This window comes from Pavona decussata, unplaced genomic scaffold, assembly GCF_977016875.1.
Source record: "Pavona decussata unplaced genomic scaffold, jaPavDecu1.1 SCAFFOLD_41, whole genome shotgun sequence".
NCBI lineage: Eukaryota > Metazoa > Cnidaria > Anthozoa > Scleractinia > Agariciidae > Pavona > Pavona decussata.
In genome coordinates this window covers 668156-689593 of record NW_028145463.1, presented here as the reverse complement: position 1 = coordinate 689593, position 21438 = coordinate 668156, and the positions used below count along the sequence as shown (strand labels likewise).

At 38.1% G+C, this 21438-nt stretch overlaps 3 protein-coding genes across 6 annotated transcripts in view; all 3 read right to left on the bottom strand.

Moving 5' to 3' along the window:
• Positions 1–16668, bottom strand: part of LOC146482909 (uncharacterized) — a 63985-nt gene extending 47317 nt beyond the window's left edge. For both annotated transcript variants that reach the window (XM_085106535.1, XM_085106537.1), the window contains exons 1-2: positions 16638–16668; positions 16308–16379 (exon numbers count right to left, since the gene is read on the bottom strand). The gene's annotated coding sequence lies outside the window, so the exon portion shown is untranslated. The remainder of the gene's footprint in view (positions 1–16307; positions 16380–16637) is intronic.
• LOC146482904 (tetratricopeptide repeat protein 28-like) overlaps positions 1–21438 on the bottom strand; it is a 234347-nt gene that overhangs the window by 72889 nt on the left and 140020 nt on the right. The window lies entirely within an intron of this gene.
• Positions 5377–21438, bottom strand: part of LOC146482908 (tetratricopeptide repeat protein 28-like) — a 47086-nt gene continuing 31024 nt past the window's right edge. The window contains exons 1-6 of one of the 3 annotated variants that reach the window (XM_085106543.1): positions 16638–16678; positions 16308–16379; positions 13049–13098; positions 10967–11050; positions 7993–10555; positions 5377–7310 (exon numbers count right to left, since the gene is read on the bottom strand). In XM_085106543.1, coding sequence (XP_084962669.1) covers positions 8002–10497 — 2496 coding nt within the window. In that variant the 5' untranslated portion in view covers positions 10498–10555; positions 10967–11050; positions 13049–13098; positions 16308–16379; positions 16638–16678 and the 3' untranslated portion in view covers positions 5377–7310; positions 7993–8001. The other 2 variants (XM_085106545.1, XM_085106544.1) reach the window with 2 other exon arrangements.

Here is a 21438-nt window from a genome sequence, read left to right as displayed (position 1 = left end):
TTTTCGTAAAATGACACACCAGAAATATTCAATGACTTGTGCGCGCTAAGTTAAAACTCAAAAACTATAAATTGTATGAATAAGCTTAAACTTTCCTTGAATTCGGATTAGAATACGCTATTTATTAAAAGAAAAGTAGCATCATGGCACAAATAATAAGAGAGATAGAGGCAAATGAATACAACCGCTTGTGAACGGGTAGCGCAATTTGCGTAAAATTAAACGCCGGAAAATTTCAATAACTTAATTGTGCGCAGAACGTCAAAACTCAAAAACTGTAAATTGTATGGATAAGATTTAAACTATTGTTAAAATTGAAAACAATACACTGTGAATTAAAAAAAATAGCACCATAGCACAAATAATGAGAGAGATAGAGGCAAATGAATGCAACCGCTTGTGAACGCGTAACCCAATTTTCGTTAAATGACACACCAGAAATATTCAATGAGTTGTGCGCGCTAAGTCAAAACTCAAAAACTATAAATCGTATGAAGAAGCTTAAACCTTCGTTGAATTCAGAATACACTATCTATCAAAAGAAAAGTAGCACCATAGCACAAATAACAAGAGAGATACAGGCAAATGAATGCAACAGCTTGTGAACGCGTAGCGGAGTTTGCGCTAAATTACACGCCGGAAAATTTCAATTACTTGTGCGCGCAACGTCAAAACTCAAAATTTATAAATTGTATGGATAAGATTAAAATATTGCTGAATTTGGAAAACAATTTACAATGTGAATTTAAAAAAAAGTAGCCGCCTAGGTCAAATAATGTGAGAGATGTGAAAAGCTTGTGAACGCGTAAATCAATTTTCGTTAAATTACACACATAAAAAATTCAATTGCTTGTGCGCGCTAAGATAAAACTCAAAAACTCTATATTGTATGAAAAAGCTTACACTTTCCTTGCATTTGGATTAGAATACACTATCCATTAGAAAACAAATAGCACAATAGCACAAATAATGAGAGAGATAGAGGCAAATGAAAGCAACCACTTGTGAACGGGTAACCCAAATTTTGTTAAATTACACACCGGAAATATTCAATGACTTGTGCGCGCTAAGTGAAAACTCAAAAACTATAACTTGTATAAAAAAGCTTAAACTTTCGTTGAATTTGCATTAGAATACACTATCCATTAGAAGAAAAGTAGCACCATAGCACGAATAATAAGAGAGATAAAGGCAATTGAATGCAACAGCTTGTGAACGCGTAGCGCAATTTGCGTTATATTACACTTCGGAAAATTTCAATTACTTGTGTGCGCAACGTCAAAACTCAAAAACTATAATTTGTATTAAAAATACTCAACTATTGCTGAATTTGAAAAACAATACGCTTTGGATTAAAAAAAGGAGCAGCATAGGAAAAATAATAAGAGAGATACATGCAAATGAATGCAAGAGCTTGTGAACACGTAACTGAATTTTCGTTCAATTACACGCCGGAAAAATTCAATTACTTGTGCGCGCAACGTCAAAATTAAAAAAAACTATAAATTGTATGGATAAGATTACAGTATTGCTGAATTTGGAAAACAATACAATGTGAATTAAAAAAAAGTAGCAGTTTAGGTCAAATAATGTGAGAGATAGAGGCAAATGAATGCTAAAGCTTGTGAACGCGTAAATCAATTTTTGTTAAACTACACACCGGAAAAATTCAATGACTTGTGCGCCCTAAGATAAAACTGAAAAACTATATATTGTATGAAAAAGCTTAAACTTTTGTTGAATTTTGATTACAATACACTATCCAATTAAAAGAAAAGTAGCACCATAGCACAAATAATAAGAGAGATACAGGCAAATGAATGGAACAGCTTGTGAACGCGTAACTAAATTTTCGTTAAATTACACGCCGGAAAAATTCAATTACTTGTGCGCGCAACGTCAAAACTCAAAAACTATAAATTGTATGGATAAGATTAAACTATTGTTGAATTTGGAAAACATTACAATGTGAATTAAAAAAAAGTAGCAGTTTGATCCTCTCTTGAGGCAAATGAATGCAAAAGCTTGTGAACGCTTAAGTCAATTTTTGTTAAATTACTCACGTATGAAAAAGCTTAAACGTTCGTTGAATTCGGATTAGAATACACTATCATTAAAAAAAAGTAGCACCATAGCATCAATAATAAGAGAGATAGAGGCAAATGAATGCAACAGCTTGGTACATTGCGCGCAACGTCAAAACTCAAAAACTATAAATCGCATGGAAAAGATCAAACAATCGCTGAATTCGCAAAAGAATACACTGTGGATTAAAAAAAAAAGTAGCAGCAGATGTCAAATAATGAGTGTAGAAGCTTGTCTCCAAAACGAGATAACACAAGATATCTGTGGATTCGACCGGAGGTAAACAGTCAGGCTGAAAGTGCTTCCCTTCGATCAACACTGGATCGATTCCGATTGCGGATATTTTCTGCAAATATCGATCTCTGATCGGCAAATCCAGCTTCTTTGCATTTTCAGAAATCGGAAAAGAATATGCAACCTTCGAATTATCCTCGGAGCTTGATTCGCTTTTGTGTAAGTCCATTTTTACCAGTGGGAACAATAAATCCACTTCTTGTTTTATTTTCCTATTTGACGTCTCAAAAATAATGAAATTAATGAAAAAACCAATTGAAAAATGCCACGGTAGGTATTTCCTGGGAGATTTGGTGGTCTAACCGGGAGACCGGGAGATTTGATGAAAAACTTGGAGACTCCCGGGAAAACCGGGAGAGTTGGCAGGTCTGGAATTGCAGTTGTGACCTACCAATGCCGTATTACGCAATCAAAAGTGGTACACCAATATGGCGGCGTGCCAATGCGTGACGTGACGTGAAAACGATCAATAGCTTGTTGCGCTGTCTTTTAGCTCTCTGAGTTGCTTCTTATCTGAAAACCAGCTATTGTGTTCTTAGAGCTGAAATGTACCTCCATTATTTTGTGGCTTAGCTCACATCCGCAGCAGATATTCGAAGCTACGATAGACAACTCTCTTGTAAGTCTCTAGGATGCTGGTGAAATTTCTTCTGGCGAGTGTCTAATGTTGTTTCCCATGCAAGACTGCAGTCTCGATTTCTTGGAATCTCATCAGCTGCTAGCATGTTAAAATGGGGTTAAAACGTCGCCAAAGAATCCAACAATCCTTTATTGATTCAATATAACTGTTTATATTGCTTTTCAGTGAATTATGCAATTTGCTATTGTAGTGAAATAATTATCAACTGTGAATAACACTGAAAGAACGTTTAAACCATTTCAATCCGAAAAAACGAAGATCTTCCTAAAAAAACGGAGATTTGCGAAAAAATCGTAGCCTGCGTAGGTGGCGGTTTTTGTGGGTGGGCTCACCGGCAAGCCGGGCACGAGGGCCAAAACGAGTGGCGAAGCCGCGGAGAAATGGGGCGAGGGCAACGAGAAAATTGCGGCAAAGCTGCTCGTTGACGCGGTTTCGCGGCGACTGTCGCGGTTCTCTCCACATTTCACCCGCAGCTGCACCACTCGTTTTGGCCCGGCTTTACCGCCCACCAAAACCGCCAGCTACGCAGGCTAAAAAATCGCGAAGAAAACGAAGACTGTGGGTACCCATAGAGAGGCTCATACAACGTATCGTGTAACCTTTAACCGTTTATGTTTACGTTTAAATGTAACTCATTGTAACTCTGGCCCTGAAGAAGACTAGTTGTACTAGTTGAAATATTGGCCCCTAATAAATAAGCCCTTTGCCGTAGTGTCAGCCCTGCAAACAGTTCGGTTTATTTACACGTAAAGAGACGTCTGGCGCGTGCATTTCACTGCAAGAGATCCGGCAACGGAACGTATTCAGAACAGTTTATTTTGCGTCGTGTGGTCCCCTGCCTCAGGCAAAAGTTTCGTATCGTGCTACACCCTCAATTGGAAAAGATGTAGTAATATCGATCACATAAAAAAGCCGGAGACTTGCATCTTGGAACAGGGAGACTAATTAAACCACCTTTTACGGGAAACACCGGCAGTAAACGCGGCGTTGAAAATCATGCTCCCAGGGGTGTGGGACCCATTGTTTGATATTAAACTTTTTTATAGAGTCCGACCTCTATTAAGCGGCCACCCTCCATTAAGTGGCCACTTTCCAAAGTCCCAAATTATTTGTCAGTAAAATGCTGTATTCGATACTTCTATTCAACGGCCACCTCTATTAAGCGGCCGCGGCCACCTTCTTGCTGTTGCAAGTTTAGTATTTTTTTTTTTATTTTTTTTTTTTTTACAGTAGCCTGCGTAGCTGGCGGTATTGTAGGCGCGCGCGAAATAAAGTTTTGGCGGCGGAGCTAGCTCCTTAACACAACTGATTAATTTACCGTTGAACTCGACTCTGGGTAAGGGAGATGGGTTTATATATCTTCAGAGTGACGTGGTGGGGGGATATTTAGAAGTCAATCCGAGATCGATAATTAAATCGGTGGTTTTGGAAATTTAACATGAGAACAAAACGGCCGAAATCTATACCGGAAGTTTCCGAGAGTCATGCAAAATTTCAAGTTGATACATTTATCAGCCAATTTAGGTGAGCATTTGTTGTTAATTTGTCGTTCAGTGTTTTTAGCCAATAAGTGTTTAATTCTCATAACGGTCTTTCAGCTGTTTATCTAGCATGTCGAAGATGGTACGTCGAAAGATAGTCGCTGTTCCAGTCTTCCCTATGCACGTAAAACTGAAAGGCTTTCGATTTCTTTTGTTTGCTCAGTTGTAAGCTGGTCTATTCGTGACCCAGCTAAGGATACTGCTCGTAAACAGTCGCTATTTTTATCTTTATGGCGCGCGAAGATTGGATACGAGAGTGAATATAGGCTTCTCTCGTACCCACTCTTCCCTCGGCCCACAAAAATAGAAATAGTGACTGGGTATAAATCTGTCTAAGAAGGACCTAGACAGTGGCTTCGGAGGTCTTTAAAGAGGAAGTGTCACTTATTTTTAGTGTCACTTTGAATAGCGAAAAAACATATTTGAATCGGATGGGAACATTAAAATAATAGTTCAATTTTTTTTACAAATAACCCTTCTAGGGAACATGCAAAAACTAGGGTCAATCATTTTTGTCTGCAGATGGCTCAGATAGAAATGGATTGAAACTTGAAAATATTGGCCAATCTTTTGAAGTTCCTGGTGTGAATTTAAAACTGATTGTATTCTATTCTCACCCGGAGACTTTCTTCCCGCTTCTCTAAGAGCGATTTTGTGGGGTTCTTTGTGAAATATCTGAGCTGTTTTGGCCAACATACAGCAAAATCTCCGCGACGGTTCCCCATCAGCTTAAAATAAATGAAATAAAATATTTGGATTCTACTGTTCTCAAACCAAACACGTTTTACAGATTTCACTTTTTTAATGCTAATGTTTACAGTAATCTCACTCATTATATACGCTACACTAATTGTTCTGTAATGGGGAGGTTTACACGATACCGGTTAGACTTTCATTCCCGTACGACTTGAACACCTGCTGATTTTGGATTAACAAAAGCAGGTTTGATGAAGCTATAAGTTTCATTTTGTAACGAAATGTTGAAACTTAACAGAAATATGAAGCAAACAGTCATGTCCCGTTTACAAGACCCCGGAATGAGTTTTCCTGCAAAAATTGAGATTCCTTGTCGGGTAAAACTTTTTGGTTGAAAAATCATATCGTTTTTACTGATAATGAATAATACTACATATGGAAACGAATCCACCGGTTTGAAAGTCGTGCGGGTATCATGTAAACACAGCTAGCTTACTTACTGACTTTATACAACAGTCTTCCATTGAGTGTGAAACACAAAGTCAGTTAGTCTAACCAATCAGAACAGATGTAAACAGTCCGGTGAACCAATCAGAATTCAAAGCAAATACATGTAACCTGTAACCTTGGCCAAGCGCGGGAAAACCTGTGATATCAAGGCACCATTGGCTTTGGCTTTGCTTCCCATTGGTTGAGAAAGTGTCACGAGTTTTGCTGACGAACCAGAAACATAGTAAAGCAAAACCAAAGCAAAGGCGAAATTACTCGTCACCCAATTGAAGAGTGCTCTATATCTACTTATTTACCTAGTTACTTACGTACATATATACATGAAAAGATCTACACAAGGTTGTTTAAAGCACCATTGCACCAATTTAGAATTGACGTCCACTCTGGACGGAATAAAGCCTGTAATAAAAACATTATCTTATGTTTGACTTTAGATAAAATAATTCCACGATGAAAATAAGAGGACCACTCGATTATGGCATCTTATGAAAAACAAAAAGCAATGAAAAATGTTTGAAAAAAACCCAGCGTATTTCTCAACTCGTTCTCTCAAAATTAATGGGATTTCAAACAACCAAGCCCTGATCAGTTCAAAGAAAACAACTGCATCATCATTCTACGTAGCTTATTTAGCCGGTCATAGCTAACTATATCACTTGTTGTTATACAAACACAAGTTACTAAAAACTATTTCGGCAGTTTTTGAATCTTCGCCCTCTTGCCATCAGGTTTCTATGAGTTAACTCGCAGTCTTAGACTGTTAAAATCCATTTCTTGGTCTTTTGTGCTCTTTCTAACTTTGTAAACGCACCAAGATCTTAGAGACTGTCCTTAGTTACAATGACAAGCACAATTTTGCGGCTAAGATAATCGTATTTTAAGAAAAGAACACGCAATTTCTATCAATTGGAGAAAATCATATTTACATGCGAAACTGAAAATTCTAGAAACGTCATTCTTAAAAAAATTAAAGTTCTTGCTTCTAAATATGGGTAGATAAGCCGTTAAATTTGGCCTAAGTAACAACATTTTTTCTGAATTAACAATTAAGTAAAATGTTCTTCTCAATATTGTCTTAAAACGAGTAATGACTTCAAAAAATTGATAAAATGACTTCAAAATATCTTTACAATTTTGGCATGTTATTTGTTAAGCAGCTATAAAAAATTAAATGTAACGTCAAATTCATGTGTCCAGTTTTCTTAACGTTACATCGAAAGGAGCAAAATTACATTTTGAAAACTTCATAAAGTGAAGTGCCATTTTGGAAAATGCGTACCAAAAACAAGCCTGTACATGTCCTTCTCTCCAGATATATTACGAACCACAAAAGCACAGGCTTAATGCAGTATCTTCATTTTGTTTCCCTTTCATTTGTTACTGATTTACTGTTTGTTTGTTTTTTTTAATCCGGCCATTACATCTAAAATATTTACACTACATACAAGTTCCAGGGATAGTTTGCATCACACCAAATGGACGTCATCAATGGATCAGTCAGACTCGCTTAGTAGTCCTCTCTTGTCTTGAGTATGATGAAACTTCTGTCAACCAAAAAATATGTGAGGGATTAGTTTTTCTTGAGGCTATAAATTTAGAAGTTTGTGGAGTTCAGGTGAAGCGCTTAATTTTTTTTTTGTTTGCCAGAAAAAAGGAAGAGACAAAAACAAACAAAATTGAAGGCACTACCCACGAAGCCCAACATATTTTTAGCAACACATTAACAATTTCCCTTAATCAACGAGACTCCTGGTGCCTCAATTGAAAACAACGTTCAACGGAAGTTTGACTTCCATTAAGGTCATTAAGTTCATAAAGTTCAAAGGTATCGTTGCTAAAAATCTGAGGGGAAATGGTAACATTTGTTCTTTATCTCAAACGGTTGAAACATTAACTAGTGCGAAGAACAGGCGATCAAATACTGGGGAACGCAATTTTATTTACGTTGCTTTCTGCTTTCTGAACGCCTGGAAAAGGCTAGTGTAAGAAAAGTAAGGCATTTTCGCATGGTACCAAAGAAACACGAAAACGAACATCTTCTCATTGCATCCTTTCTAAAAGCTATTCTCTCGTTTTAATAAACAGCGGAAGGCTTGGTAATTGAAATAATATTTAGATAGATTTTACAACTATTCCTTTGGCAAGAATTGAGCTTTCTTTGCAGTTAGCTGTCCTTGTTTATCATAAACTTACTTCTGTCTAAAGTTAAACACAAACTAAACTTACTATTCTGTTTCATTTCCTTTCTCCAAATTCAAGCGTCACGTCATCACCAATCAGCACAAATGGAGCCCAGTACTGCAAGTCACGGAACTGCTCTGACTCGCGCAGAGATTTCATGGCCTGGTGAAGAGCCACACTCGCGCTTTTTCCTTCCGCCAGGTGTTGGTAGAAGTGTTTCATGAACTCCATGGTAGCCTCGTCATCAATCGCCCAGAGTGACACCAGAACAGAGCGAGCACCAGCACACAAGAAAGCCCGCGCGATACCAACCACGCCCTCAGATTTGACTTCTCCCCGGCCACTGTGACAGCAGCTAAGCACAACAAGTCTTGCTCGCAGACGAACGGCTTGCACATCTGACATTGTTAAAATGTAGTGTTCTTTTCTAGGGACGGGAGATGTCCAACCTGAGTTTGGGGTCAAAAGAATTTCTCCACTTTCAGCACTCCCGTGTGCGGCAATGTGCACCAAAGCAACCGACTCCAATCTTTTCATCACTTCGTCTTTAGTTGCATCTCGTCCGGTGAGAGGTGTGGTCTTCAGAAGTTTTCCAATCATCTCCACTTCTTTTTTGGCGAATGGAAGCTGGTTCCAAACAGGCCTACCAAAATCGTCGGTAACTTCTTCTAAACATGGATCTCCCACGAGCAACGCCCCACTCCTACTGTGAAAGTCCTCGGGCGCATCTGCGATCAGTCGTAAAGCGGTCAACGAGGGAACGATGTGAATCCTGATTGATTCACTAAGCGCAGAGTAAGGAACCAGGAAAAATGGACCATCTGGAACAAGGAGTAACTGGTCGCCTTCGAGCAAGTCTGCAATGGGGCCAATAATAACATCATACAGCTGGCACAAAGAATTGACAGAGGAGGACGGTGATTGGTCTGTTTCCTCAGCAGCTTCTCTGTTGGACGGCGGGTCATCACATACTTCATCCATTGACCGATCCTCGCACATAACCCGAACACCTACACCAATGTCTCTCAAAGTAGCATCTATTAACAACTTGCAACTATCAGGGTCTATTTCCTTTTGCTTAAAGAGAATCTGTTTCTCTCTTCGCAGCAACCAAAAACTGATCGCATTTGTATCAAGTGCAACAAAAACTGTATCTTTAGTTAATTTGTTTAATATATAGGCAATTGTCTCCTTAGGTTCAGGTAAAGCGGACGATGATGAGTCAACTCCATACTGTTCTTTCAAAACATCGATCAAGGCCTGTGCTCGTCCTTGCTCAGCAGTATACAAAGCCTCGTCAGTCTCTCCAGTCTTCACAAGAGTTCTCCATAACGAAGTGTACGCACACTGGTGGATATCACGAAAGCTTATTTTCCACTTATCTTCTGACTGAAGACGACCTCTTAAGTCATCAAAAATTTTTATGCTCGATCGATAATAATCAATTGCCAAACTCAAAGAACCCGCCCATTCATATATATGGCCTAGTGAAGAGCATGAGTCTGCCTCTTGAACACTTTTCCCTAACTCTTTTGCAATGCTAAGGTTTTGTTCGAGACACTTAATTGCCTCTTTAAAATTACCTAGTCTGGAATACACTTTGCCCAATTTGCCATAAAAATATCCCTCTGCGGCCCTGTCACCCACTTCTTTCAAAATATCAAGACCTTGTTTCGTGTACTTCATGGATTGTTCAAAATCACCCAAGGATAAAAAGGCTTCACCCAGGTGTCCAAAAGCGTACCCCTCAGAATTCCTGGCCCCAATTTCTTGAGCGATACTGAGACATAGTTTCCAGCACTTAAAGGCTTGTTCAAGATCACCAATACTGTGATAAGCACCGCCCAGACTACCATAGGCCTTTCTCTCCCCTTCCCTGTTCCCTAATTTTTGAGCAAAATTAAGATGTAGTTTGTGGCACTGTACGGCTTGTTTAAAATAACCCAGACCTTGATAAGCATCACCCAGATTGCCATAGGCTCTTCCCTCCCCATCCCTGTCCCCTAATTCTTTAGCAATATTAAGATGTAGTTCTTGATACTCTATGGCTCGTTTAAAATTACCCAGACCTTCATAAGCATTGCCCAGATTGCCATAGGCCATTCCCTCCTGTTCCCTGTCTCCTAATTCTTTAGCAATATTAATACTTAGCGTTTGATACTCTATGGCTTGCTTAAAATTGCTCTGGCTGTTGTAGACCACGCCCAGATTGAAACAGGCCATTGCCTCCCAAGCCCTGTTCCTTAATTCTTTAGCAATACTAAGATGTAGTTTGTGGCACTCTACGGCTTGCTGAAAATCACCTAGACGGTGATAAGCAGTGCCCAGATTGCAATATACTTTTCCCTCGTTTGACCTGTTCCCTAATTCTTTAGCAATATTAAGATCTAGTTCGTAATACTCTATGGCTTGTTTAAAATTATTCTGACTGTAATAAATATCACCCAGTTTATAATAGGCAATTCCCTCCCACTCTCTATCGCCTATTGTTTTCGCGATGCTAAGCTCTTGCATGTGCTTCACTATATCTTCTGAGTCGCCCTCCGCCATTTAGTTAGATAATGACCGGAGATCCTATCAAATGTGCTTTGTTTCACCAAAGACGTTCCTAGAAAAAGAGAAAGTTTGAGAACTATTCCATTTGTACTTAATTTCTCTGACTCTGATATCTTTCGCACATAAATTTCCACTGACAGACACGGAATCCCTGTAAAAGCTAGGGCTTGATGCAAACTACATTTCTCTTTTGTCCGTTTTGTTGAAAGGATAATTACAGAACCATGTACTGTTGTTTCAATTCGTTTAACGTATCTGTGGCAACTTCAAGTTCAAGGGCGATGAGAGCAATAAGTAAAATTAAGTAAAGTTTAAAACAAATGCCTTGTTGGAAATGACTTGTTTTGCAAGACCCTGGACTCGGCCACCTTAGAAACTAGGAACTGAGCTGGTAGTTAACATGACGTCATTTGAGGAATTGAGCAAGTTGGTCTTATTAACATGGCACATGCAAATGACTTACCGTCAGGCTGTACCGTTCACTGCTTCTCTAAATCGGGGCTTCTTGGAGTCAGTTACATCAGCTCAATAAACAGGAATGATGATTCTGTAAATAAGTTATTTACAGACATACAATTACAACGGCAAAGGCCGGCCGGAGACAAACGAGGGAGTGCTTGGGGAGGTGTAATTTACATGTAATATTATAACATGCATGTCATTCAGTTTTAGCTCGATCAATTGTCACGCACTTATAATAATTGCGGCAACGAGAATCGAAACAGAAACTTCAAATGTTACTAATGTTGATCAAAGAACTGAAATTTCAAACATTTGACAGAATCGTTATCCTACTCTACGGAATAATTAGAGTTACACGAGTGAGCAGAAATTTTTAGTCGAGGGTTGACTTTGAAAACAGACAAACGGAACATGTGGTTTCGATTTCCCTTTGAAAAAATTCTTGTATTTCGGGCTGCCTTGTCTTCGAGTTTTTGGTGTGCATCCCTGAACAAGTAATTCCCAAAGCCCTCATCATCAAGTCGAGACAGCATCACATCATGATAACTGAAACGTCGTTTCAGCCATTCATTCACAAAGGAACTGGGTGGTGTTTACAAGAAAGAGGGATAACAGTACAAAGTTATCCCTTATTTTAATAAAAGAACATTTTTTAGATAAGGTTAATTAGCCAAAAAAAACCAGACTGTGGTAGAAACAAACAAACAAACAAACCAACCAACAAAAACATAACAAGAACAAAATCAACGACAACCGGGGAGAAACAAGCAAACAACAACAACAACAACAACAACAACAACAAAAACGGTTGAAATAGTTGTTGAACTGCACATTCTGGATTGAACTGCTTTGCTGTACCGATAAAAACTCAGAATTTTAATACCTAGTTTTAAAAAAAGTGCAAATGCATGATGTTTATGAAGAAGTAAAAATAACCGAGAGTTTTGCTTTCGAGTAAGCTCGGCGTTTCTTTTTCGATGCCTAGAATTTGAGGTGCTTCGCTTACGAGTTTTCGACATATTTCGTTCTCCAGTATCGGTTTTGTCACTTGCTAGTTGTGCTAGCTTCGTTTTCTTCACTTTGAGTTTTGGGTGCACGGTTTTCGAATTTAGAATAATGATGAGGTTTTTTTACTCGACACTTTCAGAAGTAAATCTACTTTGAGCGTTAGTTTCCCCCATCCACCCTCTCTCCCAGGCGTCACACAATCACATCTTCATTACACCTGAATATACAAGGCGCTCTCCTCGTACCCCTTATATCCCCAGTAAACAAATTTAGTTATTACATGACATATACATGACAAGCGCACGTGAGGAACCTGTGCATCAGTGTGTTCACTACAACGTGACACGATATTGACTCAACCATTTTGTTGGTTGGTTTGAATATCCAATGTTCTCACACTCGGAATAAATTCTCCCCGAATAAATAAAATAGCTCCTAACTGGAAATTAAACCTGACAACACTTTATTGCCACCTGTTCAAGAAAACCCGAACTCATTTGGCACGAAAGAATTTGACAGCTTTCCAAGATTGGCCAAAATGTAAAATCAATAACATGACGGAATAGTGATAGTGACGTGACATTTTGAGCCTCGACCACAGAAGGACAAGGAAACACTGCACTAAGAACGACAAAAGTCTCAATAACATTGCAAAGAGTCATAAAAAATCTTTTGAGTTACTAAGTGGCTGTTTCATACTGCCACTATATATATAGCTACCTGTTGCTACGTGTATAGCGTGGGACGATCAAGGCCGAGTCTTAAATTTTCGTTCGTCAGACAAATGTCAACATTTTCCCAGTCAGCAAATGGGATTGAGTTGAAAAACACCAGGGAATCTTTTTAAAATTTCAATTTAACTGGAATACGTTTGAATGAGCCAACTGAAATTCAGAAACTCCTAAATAATAGTGAGTAATAATTTAATGTTGGCGGGTGAGTGGGTTCCCACCTTACACGAATTTTTTGACATCCCACTAATCTTTGTTGTCATATAGATTGCATATTTCCTTGCTCCTGGTCAATATCCCTTACAAATTAATCTGTTAAAACCTAACACAAGCTACTAACTCACCTCTCACAAAATGCTGTTGGAGTTTCGTCAGGAAACTTGATAGAAACTCTCTACAAATAAGAAAATTTGAAAACAAACTATTAATATCCAGTCTACTGACATTATCTCCAAAACTAGTGGCTGCCAAAATAGGAAGAGGAAAGTTAACACAAGCAAAGGTAAGAGCTTATTTAAATATAAGAAGCAGCAGCAAAATATTTCACCCCGAAAACCGGCCAATAACCGAATGAAAATATTCTTCTTTGTAGAAACATTGACAAGCAAATATATTCAGGAATTGAAATTTAACTTCGCTTTCCTTTAAAAATTTAAAAATAGTTTGCCGACGATACAACCGTGATTTCAAGAAACGTAGAATCTCTCAAAGCTTTTTCTTACGATAATTGACAACTTTGGCGAAATATCTGAGATGACGTCTGAAATTCAACAAAAATGAAACAAGGGCTGGCGTGGAAAGGGTCTCAGAAAGGTGGCAGTAAAAACATCTTTCAAATGTATCATGTAAACGGTTAACTAAAACATTTCGGGACTTTTTGCCATAAGATGAACATTAAAAAAAAAAAACAACAACAACAACAACAACTGAAAAAAAATCGACTGACTGTATCTTGTAATGTACATGTAATTTATTGTAATGTATTTTTTATGTTTCAAGTTTCAAGTTTATTTTTGCCACCATAAAAAGAATCACAAGACAGTTTAATAATAATAAAATAAAGGTGGCGAAACCACCAGGCAAACTGAAAAATTAAGAATAGTTACATCACCGCAACAGACATTGGAATTTTGCCCAGGATGTAATTCTGTACATTTGGCCACTGAAAAGCTAAGTTTTCAACATTTCGTTTTGACGTAGACAAACATCAGTAAATAAATAAATAATTTAGAATTAGTCGCCATTATGCATTTCGTTTACCTTAAATCAGTGCGATTTTAAAACCAAAATGCCTGAAACTTTCTGTCAATTGTTGACATTGCCTGAAGACCCGGAAGTTTTCTTGAAGATGTCTTATCCCTTTATTTCTCTCACAGATCGGGTATTATCAATAATGTATCTACTCTACACTAAAAATGTCTTACCGTTAAAAAGCGCATCATTACAGCCAAAGCATACAATTCAGACAAACTTAAAGGAAGGACTTTTGTTGATCAAGTTATTTTTAAGTAGTAGAATTTCTAGCACAGAAAGTTCTGAAGTTGAAGACATCCATGCTTAATGAGTAATTTCTAGTTTGCCAAATCAAGGACCATCAGGCAGTGGATTTGTTAAACCACAGACCTAAGAATTTTACTCGACACCAATTGCTTCCATTATTGCACAAAACAGCAGCTATCACACTGAGTCAACTCTCTCGTAAGCGACGATTTCTCGTTGGCGACCACTTTTTTGTTAACCGTTTTGTTTCTCAGTCAAATGCTGTTTCAAAAACTCTCTTGTTAGCGACCTCGTGAGAGACCATTTTGGATTGAACTGTTTCCTTCCTCAGTAAAATACTGTTTCAAAAACTCTCTCGTAAGTGACCACTGCTCAAATTTCGAGGCCTGAGAAATTTGACAAATTCTTTTGTGTCGCCGGATCGAAAGCGACCACCAACAAAGAGTTACGAAATCCTAGCGTTACTAGATGTCACAAAAGTTTAGTTTCTAATTACACTGTAATAACGCTGACATATTTTTTACACAACTGAAAAAATACGGCTACTGCTAGATTATGGTCGCATGGTAACTTCAACAGTTATATGAGATTCTTCCAACTCATTGAAACAGCGATGATAGAAACGGAAGAAGGATGACAACAGTTAAGATCCTCCTTTACCAGTCCCGGCAGTGTAAACAGTAAAGCGGGATCAGTTTTGATCTTAGTTACGAGTCAGTATTACCGAGTTCACAGATTATCAGGGCTGCGACGAGTTGTCCTCTGCAGTCGCGAAAGTCACCATTATGTTCTTGTCGATTGAGAACACAGCAACAATCGAGCATTCTGGATTTCATGAAGAAGCTATATAACGCCACGAAGAAACCAGATGTATAGAATTTCATATGTGACCGATTCTAATTGGAAGTTTTGTTTGGGCAAACTGATTCTAAGTGATTTAACAAAGAACACATTTCGAAGAGCAACGTGCATCTGAGTTTGTTTAAAAAAACAAAAAATGAAGAAGCGAGTAGCGTACTGTAGTACTAGTTACCTGATTGAGAATAAGGTTTTCTCAAAAGAGCTTTGTGTATTTGCTTCACTTCAATTGATAAGGCAACAAATAGTAGTAATTAGCGGATCCATGCAGCTTTTGACAGACCTATTATCCTGATTTTTCTCGTATAAGCGATCACATTTTCCTGCACCAAGCTAAGGGTGGTATGTTGCACAAAACTGCTCAAATATTTGACAAAAAGCCTTTTCTCTAACTTGAGATTATTCTTAGAAAACCGGGAGGAAAATTTCTACGAGGAAGAACAAATTATAAACAGTTTTAGGCAATTCCTCTATAATACACTGGAAGAACTTGCAATATTGGCCATTTTTTTCAAGTTGCAATCCATTTCCATCCTAGCCATCCGCAGCTGAAGATAATTTTTAATACTGGACAAGAGTAAGGTTATTAATTGTTAACAAAACTGAACCAATATTTCAACGTTCTATCGATACAAAGATGATTTATAGCTTTTTAAAGTGACACTAAATATTAAGGTGACACTCGGCTCCTTTAAGAGAGAGTTGCCCTTTTTAGTGTAGACGTTACTGGAACTGAAAGCCGTGCTTGGATAACAAGAAAACTAAAAATTGTCGCCCACATCAATCTACCGTTGTGGGATGAATATTTACAGTTTCACAGATACATACTCGGATGTGAGGGCTAACTGGATTTTGCCTGAAACTTTATAGATATCAAAGTGAAATATAGAGTTTAGACTTCAGCGCCCAACTGAATCTGAGCCGAACATTTTCCCGTAAGTGTATCGTCCGTTTCGCGGCGTTACTGGCTAGAAAAGCTGCCTTAACTAATGATCTTGATTCATGAATATCCTTCATAGGTAAGTAAAATTCAAAATACAAGTCTCTTCAGGAAGACAACAACATTTGTGAGACTCTTAATTCGGCTGACTCAAAAACTATGGCAACTCATTGAGAGTGTTAGTAAGGCTGCAAATTAAATTGCAGAGGAACATAATTTGAGGAATTTTGGGAGTTGCTCAGTGAAAAGCGTAGACTAAAGCAGTGGATCTTAAACAAAGCGCATACGAAGCCGTTATGACTTACCGTTGACTGCCTTCCCAAATCGATCCTTCTTGGAGTCAGTTCCAACCAACTTAGTTCGCTGAAATGACGATTCTGCAAGCAAATAGGTAATTTGATGCAAAACAAATAAATAAGTTACTCGTAAAATAACTATCTTGTAACAGGCTTTCCAAAATCACATTAGGCGACGCATACTATAAAGTACAAGGGCGGGATAGAGATCAACATTTTACCGAAAATAGTGAGTGTAGATTGCACCTTATACACAATGATTGTAATCACTTTGAAAAATTAACGTTTAACAGCTACCAAGGAATGACTGAATCTCAAAACTGCCAGGTTGTAACTTACCTCTTGTTTAAAAGTTCACTTTAAATCAAAACTGCGCGACATTCGTTAAGTCCAGAACAAATTCGAGGATTATACATGAGGACGCGTCTTTTTATAGCATAACGGCGGAAGTCTTCTATATTTTTGGGTTTCTTTTTAACTTTATTTTTAGACTTTCAAGCAATAACTATTGCGTCACCGAGTTCAGAAACAGAAAGTTCAAATACTGAATTCGCAGCTAGTAAGAAATTACTCACCTCGAAAATCAACGAAAGAGTGTGCTTTATTCCTCGTGAATTGACGTTTAACAAACAAAATCAACAAAGGAGTGGCTGTAGATTCGTTTTCAAGTTTAAGTATTTTGGGTGTCTCTTTGTTTTTTTCGCGTTTTTCGAGCTCTATATTTCGTTTTCGAATGTAAAGCTTATTAATTTGTGTACTCCCCTGTTTGTAGGCCTGAGCTAATCATTCAAAAATCACTCTTTTTCACGTCTGGGCAACGCCACATCCCTGCATGTCGCCGCACCACGAATCTAGCGAAGCTTTAGACAATAGTGTTTTACTGGAAAATACACCACTGGTAAAATTCATACGAAACTACTTCCGGGACCCGAGTGGCGTTTTCTCCATATCCTCACTAGTGAGGATATTGATGAAGTCATTTCCCGCTTTCTCGCTTGTTTATGAAAACAGTCGGTGAAAAATGGCGAGCGATAGATGTGTCTATATAATAACAAAAGAGGATATTGCATGGAGGCACGAAGATAAGAATTTTATTTTCTCTTGTTAAAAACAATATTTTACTCATTCGCTGCGCTCGTTCGTAAAATGTTGTTTTTACCATTCGAAAATAAAATTCATATCTTCGCGTCGCCGTGTAATATCCTCTATTTATCCATTTATGGACAAATGGTCTGTTTAAAAAAAGAGGGAATAACCCTTGAAGAAAATGAATGATGTTTGTCAACGAGCTAAAATAAATGATTATTTTGTTTTCGAACTTCAAGGTGTTTTCGAATTCCAGGTGCTTCGCTTTCGGGTATCTGGAATGAAACCACGTGTGAGAGCCTGTTCTGACTCACGATCATTCTTGGTTATATGATGATCAAATCGCGCCTAAAGCTGACACTAACAATGTATGCTGCTGCTGCTTTTTCTGTTGTTTTTACGGCTTTCTTTCACATTTTTAAAACGTTTTTGCCCAGAAGGGAGGGGGGCGGGGATACTCTACTATATAAGCTATATCAGTATGTGCATGCGGCCCCAAACGGTATGATTTTTGAGCCCTTTTTTGTCTGAAAGAGGGTAGAAATTTTAACCATTGTGCTCTGAAAGTCTAAAAATGGGTATGGATTTTACAGAAACGGAGATGGATTCTAGAAATTAAAATGCCGCTGTGAATTTTAGAGGGCAGCTCACCAGGTTGTTTAAAGAGCGAAAAACTCTATTCAGTGGATAAATTTGATTGCAATCCAGCTGATAAAATGTATATGCACCAATACATTTTATCCATTGGGTAAAGTTACCAGTTCTTTGAACAGCCTAGGCCTTATCTGAAAAAGGGTATCAAAAGATTACATAATTTGGTTTTGAGAAAAGAGCCGCATAAGTCCCCCCCCCCCCCCCCTCCCCGCTACTACTACCACCACCACCAAAAATTTCGAAGGCTATATACCCCAAGGGTTTTGTTAAGGGAATAATCAACCAAAACATACCAAGGCGCCGACGAACTTTAATTCGCCAGGAGCGCTTTTTGATCAGAAACTTCATATTTGAACTTCATGGTCATGCCAAGAAATCTAACTCACAAAAATGAGGTGTTTGGAGATCAAGGAGTTCTCGTCAATTGTTCGAGGCGTTCAAATCCAAGATAGCAGCGCTTAGAAACTGCCCTACGGGGTCCCCTGCTGGGCAGTCTTTTGAACCTTCGTTTATTTTGGTCAACGGAGACTCGAAGCCCAGAAAGCGAGAGAAATTCTAACAAGGGTTGCTGCCATTAGGCCATTTCCGAGTTGCTAAGCTGAGCTTTTCATGTCAAAAATATGTTTGTTTGAAAAATTAATTTTTCTATTATAAATTATGCACGAAGCCTCGCTTTCATAATGACGTTCAAAGCAACTCGGAAATGACCTAGTGTCTGTCTATTGTTAAAATTTGAAAATGTTGTTAGATTCAAAATATGCTCACTGGCATTTAAGTTATATAACAATCCATCAACTGTTCCAGCAATCTTCCACAGTTTTTTAATTCCTACAACATGTAATTCTCTCTTGTACTAGGCTCTATAAACATTTCTTACATTTTGCAATATAGTCGAACCTGTATACAGCTATTTCAATTAACGTTGTCGGATCAAAGCTAAAAGCTTAAAGACAAGACCGAAAGTTTACGTGGGATTTTAAAATCAGTCATGCCTGGAGAAAACAATAGGTTGTAATTGGCAGTACAATGACCTGCACGTGCAGGGATGATTTTGATGAAATTATTCATAAAAAATAATCCCACAAAACATTGCGGTCTTGTCTTTTAGCTTTATTTTAATCCGACAACGTTTATTGAAATAGCTGTATAACGGCCCTGTATTAAGCGGCCACCCTCTATTAAGCGGCCAGTTTTCAAAGTCCCGATTGTTCGCTCATACAAACACTGTATTTGTTACCTGTATTAGGCGGCCACCTCTATTAAGCGGCCGCGGCCACCCTGTAGCAGTCCTATGTTTGTCTTTCTTTGTTATTTTTACCTGTATTCAGCGGCCACCCTTGAATGGAAACCAAGCCATGTTTTTTTATGCGGTATTTTATTGTGTTTAAAATGCGATCCAGCATCACTATAAAGGAATAATATGTACAAAGTTACTGTAAGCTGATACTCGGCCGTTTAATATCGTTAACGCTTTGAGATGTCCGCACTGTGCTGAAGTACAGCACCATATCACGAACGCTAAAAAAGTTTTTTTTGAATATGCTTCACTCTCTAGTGCTAGCAAGGAATTCATCTTTAATTAGCTTGTTCTTCAGCCATGTGACATTGAACATTGAGCGTAACAACTAAATGACGGAATGAGATATTTTGTTGTGAACTGTAACTCATAGAAATAGAGCACTGTATACCGTAGAAGAGTAGAGGACAATTTATATTTATTGCGTAGTAATTTTACACAATGTTACGTATATTATACCATAAAGTTACAAGTTGGCACTGAACGTTGAAGTATTGATCGCTTGAAAGAGTGTTGATTGTCCTATTGTTTCCTTGCATGAAGTGTTTTGTATGATACGCCATTAAAATTGACATTAGACCACGCCCAGTGAGTATTTTTAGTGATCCTGTATTAAGCGGCCACCTGTATTAAGCGGCCAGTTCCTCAAGTCCCGAGGGTGGCCGTTATATACAGGTTCGACTGTATCCCAATTAAGCTCAGTGTCATTTCTTTGTTTACTTAAAAGTAGGTGGTGGTCAACTAGAAAGCCTTTGCTACTTTGACCACCACACACATTTTATAATTGTACTGTAATTATTTTATCTTGTAATCATCTGTTGTAACTATACTTTTCTTTCTATGTTAATTTTATGAAAATAGTGTGAAATAAATTAACCTTGAACCTTGTCTGGACAACAACAACGACAACAACAACAGCGACAAACATGTAACTGACCACAAGTAAGTTTGCACTGACCGTCCAAATTCTTTGGCAATGAAGTCAGTGACGAAGTCACATAAATCTCTTCCTTTGTAAATGCTTTTTGCCAAACTAGGAAACTGAAATTAGGGCTGTTTTTAGCAGGTTACATTATATGCAGATGCGATGGTAACTTTTAAGTCTCGAAAATGACTGAAACTTGTTTACCAATGTTTATGTATTTGTTTATACGATTATTACAGTTTCCCTCGATAAAGAGTGCATGGTAGTAATGATCGATTTAGAATTATAACTGAAGAAAAATCGAATCTAAAAAAAATTCTTCTTAATTTCTTCCCTCTGTCTTCTAGCTAGAATGTGATACAGTTTTGACCCAGCGAAACGCGAAAGCGGGATGAGCAGAGAGTTTTTGGATTGCTTGAAACGTAAAAGATTTTAAGCGGCGTGAAAACGGCTTTCAGGTTGACCCCCGCCTTAACAGCGCCTGCTAAGCTGGCTAAATGATTTACACCTTTAAATAGATCTCTCCAAAAAAAGACAGTGCTGAATAGTTTTCATTTAAATCTGTTTCACAATCGACATGGGTTTTCCCCTCTTCAGTCAACTGGAAACCGTTCATAATAACAAGCCTTCGTTTTCGATGTGGAATATTTCAGTTTGTACTCAAGACATATTTTGGCGGTGGAACGCAGAGACCAAGAAGTCAATCTCCCAGGCTGAATCCATCATAGTAGTCGTTCCAAGTACGATAAAGCTAACCCAGGATAAGCATTAACGTCTGGTTTATGAAAGTTGACAAATAAAAAAATGGTCTACAGTTCCGCAAATATTGGAGACATTCAAGATTTTGTCCACGGACTCAAAAGTAAGAACCACCATGAACGGTACCAAACAGTATCACTGGAAACCAAAAGTGCTACTCAGTAGCTTTCATTTGAATGGTCATACTTTAGGATTTCAGTATGGAGGTAGCTGAACTGGTCTAAACAGGCTAAAAGATTAAAAATTGAAGATTTTAAATTCAATTCTGACAAAATGTTTATTCCTAATTAGAACTGCGATTCTTGACTTTTATTTCAAGATAACTCTTCCATACAAGAGAGCCTTTCTATGGGTATTTCCGAAGAAATCGAAGACGCGACGGATCACCGCGGAAAAAACGAAGATCTCGAGATTGAAGC